Source organism: Mesoplodon mirus (genome assembly GCF_964341445.2).
Source record: "Mesoplodon mirus genome assembly, chromosome: 16".
Classification (NCBI taxonomy): domain Eukaryota; kingdom Metazoa; phylum Chordata; class Mammalia; order Artiodactyla; family Ziphiidae; genus Mesoplodon; species Mesoplodon mirus.
The window spans coordinates 49,040,637-49,052,106 of record NC_138992.1 but is presented as its reverse complement, the minus strand read 5'-3'; the positions used below and the strand labels follow the sequence as shown (position 1 = coordinate 49,052,106).

The 11,470-nt window shown below is 34.3% G+C and overlaps 1 protein-coding gene across 1 annotated transcript; it reads right to left on the bottom strand.

The window, feature by feature from the left end:
* Positions 1–3,563: 3,563 nt before the first annotated feature.
* LOC309792050 (septin-7-like) lies at positions 3,564–5,051 on the bottom strand. The gene is given in 2 exon segments (XM_082601275.1): positions 3,564–4,184; positions 4,187–5,051. Coding segments are annotated over 2 exon segments (1,332 nt in total). The 5' UTR covers positions 5,016–5,051; the 3' UTR covers positions 3,564–3,681.
* Between the last annotated feature and the right edge of the window lie 6,419 nt (positions 5,052–11,470).

Here is an 11,470-nt window from a genome sequence, read left to right as displayed (position 1 = left end):
GAGGTCGTGATGGTGAGAGGCCTGTGCACCACGATGAGGAGGGGACCCCACTTGCCGCAGCTAGAGAAAGCCCTCGCACAGAAACGAAGAGCCAACACTGCCATAAAAAAATAAAAAAATAAATAAATAAATAAATAAATAAAAAGATACTACATGTATCTGCTAAAATAAATAAATAAATAAATAAATAAATAAAAATAAAGGACAAAAATAATAAAAAACCCACAAAGCTACAAAAAGTAAAAATAGAAAAATATGTTATATATATTAAATTTTTTAAATTAAAATAAAAATTAAGAATAAAAGATTTAAAAAATATCAAAGCAACAACACCAACAACTGAACAAAATGAAATGAACAACAAAAAAAAGAATAATAGTAATAAGAATATTTTCCTGGACCCTCCTCTGTCAGTGTCCTTGCTCCCATAGTGAGCCAGAGCCAACATATGCCTCCCCAGGAGTCCCTCCAATACCTCTAGGTAGGTCTCTGGACCTGCTGTGGGCATCGTGGGGCCAGCTCAGACTCTGACCTGGCCAGATTCCCACATGTACTTGCCCCCAAATTCCAGTGCTGAAAAGGCTAGATGGGCCTCAATTGTTGAAACACTCATCTATTCAGGTATTCCACAGATGCAGGATTTACCCAGCTGATTTTGGGGATTTAACCCACAACTTGTGCAGCTGTCCTCTTCCTTAGTCTCACCAGCCCTGGAGCTCAGCTTTGGTTTTGACCACATCTTGGTGTGTGCACCGCCCTAAGGCATCTGTTCCTTGCCCAGGTGAGAGGGAGTGAATGCAGTGACTGCTTAAGGCACACTTATTCACTCAGGCCGAGGCAGGGGCACTGCGGCCACAACTGGAGTGTCTGCAAGCTGCCTGTGGCAAATGCTTTCAGGATAGTGTTAATTTAAAATTTCTACTGTTATCTCTGAAATTCTTCTGCTTATAAAATACCCATCATAGAAATTCTATGGATAACTAAAACAAATCTGTAGCTTAATTCCTATACCATTTTAAAAAAGAAAACATCAGTAAAAAGAAGAGATTCACATTAATTCAAGAATGAAATAGTGTGCATACTGATATCCCATCATTGCTCTGATGACTGTGGACTGCCAAGACATTCAGCATCTCATCTTTTAATAAAATTTGACAACACACTCCTGATAATTTAGACGTCACTGGTTTTTCAACTTATTCCTGAATTTATTGCACTTGAAATTTAGTGATCCTTGGTCAACCTTTGGTAACAAATGGTACCATAGGGCATGATGCATTCAAGATAGTCCATCAAGTATACAAATAATGTATTAGTCTGTTTTCACACCCTTTAAAGACTAGAAGGGCTCTGGGACTACATTAGAAACTCACTGAATGCTTAACTGTAACTTCAATTTTCTGTTGAAAGGGGTTTGGTTCATAGACAAACTAACCTTTTACTTATTTACATTTTATTCCCTGCAATGTCGTATTTGCAATGAGTTCTGCTATTTGAACTAAGGTATTCAATTTTCTCCATTGTTAAGGATCCTATTCTCTCCTGTCCATTGACAGATGAATGGATAAAGGAGATGTGGCTCATATATACAATGAAATATTACTCAGCCCCTTCCAATTCTAAAACCCATTCATTCATGTTCCATGGCTTACAGGTTAGAGTCCAAGTAACTTAGCTAATACAAGCTCATCCATGACTCAGCTCTTACAGACATCTCCAGCCTTTTACTCTTTGTTGTAATCAACTAATGCAAAATTACTTGGAAAAATTTTTAGTGTACCATCTTATTTCTTGCCTCTGTGCTGTTGCCTATGTTGTATTCTTCTTTTATCAGCCTGGTGAGTTCATCTTTCAAATCCTGTCCATAGGATATTTCCTCTCTAAAGTCTTTCTCAATGCTGTACATCTGCTGGGAAGATTCTTCTCTTGCTCTCCTGTTCTATACTGCTTTTGTACCTGGTGCATTATTTAATTTTATTTGTAAGTCATTTGAAATTACCTCTCCCTTCTACTAAAATGTGATCTCTTTAAGTGTGGAAGCAGTCTTTCTCTATCATTAACCTACACTAAGGAGTTGAGGTGAGGTGAACATAAAAATCTACCTAGTCCACCTGCCATGTTTTATAAATTAAGACTGATTGCTATAAATGTTAAAATGCTATTTTATATTTAAAAATTAATTTATACTTCATTTAGAATTATCAAAGTACAAATCAGAAAATACTTGGTAATAAAGTGAATATTCTTATTCAAGCAATATATTTTTGTGTCAGTTTTGTATTGCAAAAAATAAAAACTCCCATATTCTGATAATGCATGTTCTCATAAGAATTAGCATTGAATTAGTCAGATTTCCTGTCTTGAAACAAGAAAATCACATTATTCTTTCTCAAAATCCTTTTGGTGCCCTTCTGAATAGAGTAATATATTTGACAGTGTATCTTTTTTTTTTTTTAATCACAACATTGTTTATTATGTGAATGTTTTACAATACAAACAAAAAAATACAGAAATGCAATATATGAATATAGCTAAATGCAGAATGGTGACTTTTTTTTCAAGAGGCCATGATTCCCATTTCTAGTAAAATAAAGAGACTGCACATAGGTAGAAATAGGTTTGTTGTTAGCTTCACAATTTTGCCTAGAAATGATCTATAAATGCATTTTTCCCCCTTCTACTTACCATAAAGTGTAAAAGGGAATTAAAGGAAAGTTTCCTTGTTGGTTCCTACCATATGAAAGATGTTATATTCTATTTTAGCAGGGCCGATATATGGAAAATACCTAAATTAAATGTTATTAGAAAAATGAAGCAGTAATGAGATTCTGGCTAAAGAGGGCACTAAATGAGAATAGTATATATTTAAAGAATCCAAAACAAACAAACAAAAAAAGAGGTTGTTATAAAAAAGCTCTAGGTGCGTTGTAAACATATAGGTTTTTTTTCCATGTGTATTTTTTTTTTTTGCAGTATGCGGGCCTCTCACTGTTGTGGCCTCTCTCGTTGCGGAGCACAGGCTCCGGACGCGCAGGCTCAGCGGCCATGGCTCATGGGCCCAGCCGCTCCACAGCATGTGGGATCCTCCCAGACCGGGGCACGAACCCGTATCCCCTGCATCGGCAGGCGGACTCTCAACCACTGCGCCACCAGGGAAGCCCTTTCCATGTGTATTTTTAAACAATGGAAGTGTCAAAAAATAGGGTCAACTGTGTTAGACTAAATTACATTATTGTATATGTTGCACTGAATGGAAACTTATATTATAATTATCATAAAGAAGCATAGTTTGCATCATATTATGGCAATTTATCCTTAATGAAAACCTTCCAGAGTCCTTTTATTTTGGAATATCCTGTAAACAATCAAACTACCAGAACATGATTGTACAACAGTAAAATGTTTTCTTACATTAAATTGAAGACATCTGTTTAATAAAAAAAGAAAACATAGGAAAGGTACTTAGAGCTGTTAGTTTCTAAGTACACAACACCCTAGACAATTAAAGGCATCTTAATCTCCATCAAGAACAACAACAACAACAAATAATAATTTTTGTCATGCTGTTAAATCCATCATTAAGGATAAAACCTGTACAAATTGGTCAAACGGATCCAACAAACACTGATGTCCAAGCTGGCACGTTGACAACTAATATGTAACTGGTGGTCAAAAGATAGTTTAAAAGATTTTCCCTTTCTTCTTGTTCTTTTCCAAGGTTCTTGAAGAGTTCTGTTGCTCTAAAATACATTGTTGGGCTTCCCAATTTGCTTTCTCATCTTCAAACTGATGACATTTTTCCTCTAATTCTTTGTGCTGTGTTTCCAAATTCTTTTTCATTTGCTCATGGCGCCATTGGAGCTCAGCTTCAGAGTCCTTCAGTTTTTGAACTTTTTCTTTGGCCTTCATCTCAAACACCTGCTCCATCTCCATCTCCATCTTCTTCATCTTAGCTACATGCTCCCTTCTTTCTTCTTCCATTTGTGCAAGAGGGCTCTTAGTAAGCTGCCCTTTATTCTTGTTATTATCAACTCCATTATAAGTCACAGCTGCCAGTTTTTTGCTCACAGCTGCCAGTTTTTTGCTCTGGTAGTTCTCATAGTGTACATTATTAGTGACATCTTTCAAGTTCTGCATGTGTGTTCTTATCAACATATTTCTTAGAATTGTAAAATCACAATGTCACCATTTTCAACTTCAGCAACACCCCAAGGATACTGCCTTCCTCTGACCTTTTTGCCATTAACTTCAATGATAGTATTACTACCTACCACAGCAAGAGGTAAACAGTCCTTTATCTTTTTAACAAGCTTATTTTCTTCTTCATCATCTGTATCTGGGAATTCATATATTTTAATTTTATGTTCTTGGATTTCTTTCATTATCTGTTTCTTAAACTGTTGGAACTCCTCTGGTGTGAGTGTATCTGCTTTGGCAATAAGTGGAATGGTATTCACTTTTTCATGCAAACGCTTCATAAACTCAATATCCAATGGTTTAAGTCCATGTCCTGAAGGAGCAATGAAGTATAAACAACACTGCACTCTGTTATCAGGCATCTGACGTCTGTTCACTCTGGATTCTGCCTTTAGGTAGTCCTCAAACTTACTATCAATGTAGTCGATAACAGGCTGCCAGCAATTACTATTATCCACTGCATCTCCAAATCCTGGGGTATTAACTATTGTGAGCAGCAACTGAACACCACCTTCTTTGATTAAAACTTTGGATTGTTCCACCTGTACAGTCTTTTTTATTCTATGTGAAGGACCTGGATACTCTGGAGAATATAAATCTGTGAGGAATAATGAGTTGATTAAAGTTGACTTTCCCAGTCCAGATTCACCCACAACCATAAGTGTGAATTCAAACCCTCTCTTCACTGATTTTCTGTATACTTGATTTGGGAGATTTGCAAATCCCACATAGCCTTCAAGGTTCTTCTGTTGAGCTACCATGGTGCTGCTGTTGACGCTCCTCTCCTCAGCAACAGCGGATCTCTCACTGACCGACATCCCCTCCCCCCCTCCGCGACCAGCCCAGGCGCAGTGCAGCCCGCGCGGATTCTCCAAAGCCGCCTACGCCCAGCGTCGCTGCTTCGCTCCCCCACTGGTTCTCGCCCGACTCCTGCTCCCTCCCCCGCCTCTCCACTCCTCAGCCCCTCTGCCCCCTCAGTCGAGGCTTCCGGGCCAAGCGGAGGCTGGCTTCGATCTCGCGAGATTACTTCATCGCTGCCCCGCCGACTTCATTGGCATGACTTCATTGGCGTCAGCGCTCCTTTGCTGCTTGGGTTTAGCTGCCATGTTAAAATTGGTGGCATTTGGCACCTCCGGGGTCCTGGATAGTCAGGCCTCTGTGCGTGTTTCTTGAGCACTTGACAGTGTATCTTTATAAACCTATGTCTTTGTTATCATAATTCCAACCTGCATGTTCTAGAACTTGTCATTGCAGTCTGTCAATGGTTAGCTCTAAGGTACAAAGTGTGATTGGAGGGAGTAACAAAAAGAAAGGGGGGTTATTTTTATTTTATATACCTTTATGATTTTTAAAATTTTACAATAAGGTGCATTTATATTTTTATTTTAGTAAATAAAGAAAATAAATAGCATATCTGACTAAATATGGTTCAAACGTTTAATCAAGTCCCTTAAAATGTATTTTATTATTAAAAATTGAGTTTTGAAATAATTTGGGGTTGAACAATGTCTCCTTTATACATTGTCTTTAACACTCTTGACCAGAGATATCAGTTTCTTTTTTCAAAATCTTGGCTCATATGTTTTGAGAATGAAATATACAGAAGAACTGAATAAAAACTAAGGTCCTTTTTCTCCTCTAATATTTTTCCTCCTAACACAAAATAAAATGTAATATTTCTATTGGAAGTCTATACACAGAAACCACAATAAACATCACTCTTTGATCCAGATGCATGCTTCCATTTTCCAATAAAAATGGATTTGTAAATACAAACAGATATAACCTGAATAAAATATTCATATTTCTGTTTTACATCCCATTTCATCTAATGTTCTTTAATTCATCTGTAAAGTTAGTGCAGAATTGTTATTACTTTCTGAAATCCTGCCTCTATTTTCTTATCAATAATTTCCTAATTTAAATGATTCAAAACCACATTTCCAATGATGGATAGTATTTATTTTTAGATTTAATTTTAAATTAATTTTAAATTTTAAATTTCTTCTGTTTCTTATTTCTTCCAGTGTGCCTTTTTCTCACTTGGATTTTTTTTTTTATGTCTTCATTTTTGTATGTTTTTATATACCAAAATGTCTTCCTTTCAACTCACATTTTAATGCTAGGTTAATTGGTTAAATAACCACAGCTTCAACATTATTGTATTGCTTCATTGTTCATTATACAGATAACTAATCTGAAGCTACCCTCATTTTTTTCCTGTGTTTTATTTTTCTCTTAAGTTTCTGTTTTGACTCTCCTTTATTCTTGAAGTCACTAATTTCACAAGATATATTTCTAAATGTGGATCCTTGTCAATGAAAGTTGGGCTCTTTCGTTCTGAACACATTACTCTTTCTAAAGTGTGGGAAAATTTCTTTGAAGCCTACTATTCAATATTCATTAGTTAGCTTATTTATCAAATATTTATTAAGTACTTACTAAGTTCCAGTCAGTATATGAGTACAGAGGGCAGAGTAGGTGACAAAACAGCAAGTGCCAGTAGTGTGGAGAAAGAGAGCAACAATAAAACATAAATAATGATTTTGATTGATCAACATTGCAGGGATAAATATAGTAAAGCCTGGGAAAGATGGAGTGCCCTGCGTGAGGTATGTTATTTTACAAAGCATAGATAGGGAAGGCCTGTAGATATGCTGATATTTGAACAGAGACCTGAAAAAGCTGAGGTAATGAGTCTAACATTTATTTACACAAGTGTTCTAGACAAAGGGAACAGACATAGCCAAAGGCCCACCTCTTACTTGAGTTGAGAACATGTTAAACAACTGCAAGGGATAGCAAGAAAGCCAGTGTGGCTGGAATGGAAGGAGCAAAGATGAAACTGGAAGGAGATGATTCAGAAAAGTAGTTGTGCATCTGAACACTTCACTGGAATGTGAGCGTGGAGAAATGCTCAATCAATGCTTGTATTCTTCAGTCATGTTAATTTGGATATCCCACTGGATATTTTCTTCACCTAAAAATGATGCACTCTCCAGCGTGGTGCACATGAACAATAGATAATAAGAACAAGTTAAGCAGGAATATTTATATACTTGAAAAAGCTTTCCTCTGGACATAGTTCTGAGTGAGAATATATACTTGTCATTTCTTTGAGAGTAAGTAGGTATATACAGTTAAAGGGTAAAGACTGACATCTTATTTTTTTCTCTATTTTTCCATTTCATAAGTACTATTTTTTTCCATTTTCATTTTTGTGGTTCTTAATAGAAGGAAGCAAATTGATTTATTTTTCTACACAACAGTGAAATATTAGTCAAATAGGTTAGCCTCTGAATAAAGACAAAATCTAATACTAGATCTTGAAATAAATATAATTATTTACTTGATAAAAAGTACATTTTTCAGAAGCTAAAAGAATATTTTCCAAATCTTCCTCCACATTATCAAATGCTAAGTAGGTGCAATTCTCAGACCAAAGTTCTTGGCTAAGACAACTCGGAGACTTTTATGTCTTATTACTTTGACCATTTTTCCTTTAAAAAATGTATACATTTGTATAAACAAGTTAAAATGCTTTACTGCACATAAAACAATTTCCAATAATTCAAATCCTATTGAATACTTTGCTCTAGGAACACATTGCATTTTTCCTTGAGAAATTAAGATTACCATGCCAAATTTCATGAGATAACAAGATCACCATTCATTCAAAAGAATAAATACAAGTAACAGAATATGAACATAACACGACTTCTGTTAAAAATAGCATGAGAGATCTGAAGTTCAAGGATTACATTCTTGGGGTGCTGCACATTTTTAAGTTAAAAATGATATCGCAAATGCCAAGTATGTTGTTTCTCATCTTATACATGTTTTTCTGGTTAGGAATAGCACAGACATTCTGAAAGTGGAGCTGACAATTTAGTTAGAAATATTAGAGAATTAGTATAAAGAAAGGTGCTCAGAATAAAGAAAATAAGACAAGTTACATTTTATCCATCATCATTATTTTAAAATATTTTATCTAGAAGCTGTAAATCTGTTCATTGTACAGGTCATAGAATAAGAATTAATATTTGAAAGTCATAAGAAATTTTGTTTCAAGTCAGTATAAGACAACATTTTATAAGGTCCTGTATAAACAGCAGTGGCCCCTGCTCACCTGTGAAGTAGTGTTCAAGCTAAGACTGGGATTCCCTGTCTCAAGAAAATTATAGAGGAAATTCCAGTACTATTGTGCTAGGTAAATTACATCTAAAGTTCCACCTAAAAGGTCCTATAATCTTTTCTTAAATGTTGTTCCTATACAAATACAAGGGTCAAAAGTCATGTCTCTTTGCTTCAGGTTGTATTAGTTATTTTAGAAAGCTTGTTGGTGTTTTGCTTTTGCTCAACAACAGATTTTTATTGTACTTGTTAAGTAATCACTCCCTCTCATTCATTAACAGTACTCTAAATTAATTTCTTCCTAAAATTATAAAAAAATGGACAATATAATTTGATTATTATTTATGCTTTTTTAATCTGTCAGACAATGTTGCTACTTTCTTGGAACATGAATGTTAGGTTTAAATGATAAGAATCTTATCCTCCTGTGATTAAATTTCACTGTAAACAATTAGTGATGATTTTAAAAAGTGTACATGCAATTGTATATAAAATTGAATAAACTCTTTGAATAAAATTGAAAACCATGTTTCCAAATAAATAAATGGAGCTGAAAAGGTAAAGAGGAATGGAGTATTTCCAAAGTAACTCTGCCATAAAATATGTCCTAATTACAAAGAGAAGGAAGTAATAATGCAGTGAAAAAATCAGGCAGACACCTTCTTAACCAAGTTTTCAGTTTCCTGTTTTTTGATGGTTGTAGTATAAGCATGTAGGAAAATGTCCTTGTTTTTAGGAAATAATAAGGTATTTAAGAATGATGGGTAGGATTGTTCAAAAGAAAAAATAAATCTAGAAGTTTCAATAAGTATATAATATAAATTTAAGAAACTAACCAATAGAAGAACTACTACTAATAATAGTATGACAAAAATTGTGAGGAGTATCAAAGGAAAAGTGGGAATTATGTAAATGTGCTAACTTTCTAAATTTTTTAGGGTAAGTAGACAATATGTAAATTTGATTTTTAAGAAGACACAGGTTCTTATAACCTATGGAAGTCAATTGGCATATCAAGATTAAAAAGGCACATGTCCACTGATCCAGAATTTCCACTTTGGGGAATTTATAACATGCACTGGAACACACATGAAATGATGTATGTTAAAAATGCAAGATTTTTGTAAAAATAGAGAACTTCAATTTCCTAAATGTTCCAGACCCTGGTTAAATAAGAGTGATAAATCCATTAAAGGCATACAAAAATGAAAAAAAGAAATAAGGTATTTACCAATGTGTCAATTTAGAAAGAAACCCTAAATATTATTTTTAAGTGAAAAGGCAAGGAACAGGGCTTCCCTGGTGGCACAGTGGTTGAGAGTCCGCCTGCCAATGCAGGGGACACGGGTTCGGGCCCCGGTCCGAGAAGATGTCACATGCCATGGAGAGACTGGGCCCATGAGCCATGGCCGCTGAGACTACGCGTCCAGTGCCTGTGCTCAGCAACGGGAGAGACCACAGCAGTGAGAGGCCCGTGTACCACAAAAAAAAAAAAAGAAAGAAAGAAAGAAAAGAAAAAGAAAAGAAAAGGCAAGGAACAAAGCAGTGCACATCATATGCAATGTTTAATTGTAAAAAAATGATTAAGATAAGAATCTATATTTATAATTGCCTATACATGCACAAAGAAAATCCAAAAAATGAACTTCTGGAAATTAAATAAAAATAAGACTAACAGTTACCTAGGAGATATAGAAATGGAACAGAATGGGGTTGAAAGAAAGAAGGGAGCTTTTTCATTATCACCTCTTAATAAATTTAACTTTTAAACCATGTTCACAAATTACCTATGAAAAATTAAATTTAATAATTGGATAGAAAAAAAACAGAAAAAAAGTGTAAAAGATAAATGTGGTAGACAGAATAATAATACACCCTAATTCCTAGGACCTGTGCATATGTTATCTTATATGACAAAAGGAATTTGCAGATGTAGCTAATGATATGGAGAAAAGTAGAGAACTTTTCCCAGCTGTGATCACAGAATATTTCTATGGAAAAAATGAACTTTATCCACTGGCTTCCCTCTACATGAAAGAAGAATCCAAGACAGGTCAAACAGTTAAACATAAAACCCAGAACTAAAAATCTTCTAAATAAAACATAAAAGAATATGTTTATGACTTTGATGTGGGCAAATATTTCTTAGGACACAAAAATCATTGATAAAAGTTTATCTAAAATGATAAGGTGGTCTTCATCAATATTATCAATATCTGCTTGTCAAAAGATATGATTAGTAAAATCAGTAGGATATCCACCAACTAAGAAGAATAAGCACAGCACAGAAGTCTGAATAAGGACACATATGCAAAATATGTAAATTACTCTTCTATCAGTAGAAATAAAGTTGAATACTCAATTATACAATAGGCAAAGGATTTGAACAGACACATCACAGATAAGATATGAGAATGATCAATAAGCACACGAAAAAGTGTTCAGTATCATTAATCATTAGAAAAGTCAAATTTAAAACCACAATTAGGTACTATTTCATATGCAGTAGAGTAACTAAAATTTAAAAAGCAAAATACAACTGAATATTTCTATGGAAAAAAGTGAATTTCAACCCTTAACCTCACTCTATAAAAATAAAACAATAGTACTAGTAATTTAAGACAGATAAAAGAAACATAAAACTTAAAATTTCTAGAAGAAAGCATAGGAGAATGTCTTTAATGAACTTGATGTCATACATTGGCATGTAGCAGGATGAGGAGCAATCAGAACTAGTGTATATTGTTGCTGTAGGTATAATATTTTACAACCATCTTGGAGAAATCTTTGACCATTTCCTATAAAGTTAAGCATACATCTACCCTATGACTCAGTATTTTTACTCCTAAGTATTTAACACAGTGGTCAATGAATACAAAAATATTTTTACAAGAATGTTCAAAGCATTCTAAGTTTTAATAATAAAAAAAGGAAAAACATAAATATCCATCAACAGGAAAATTAATCAACCATCTGTGATTCATTAATACAATGGAATACTGCTTGGCATAAAAAGTAACAGACTGATACACATAACAACATAAAGAATCTTATAGGTATTATGCAAAGTGAATAAAACTAGAAACAGAAAAGGATATATTGTGTAATTTCATTTAGTAAAATAGTAAAAAATATCCTA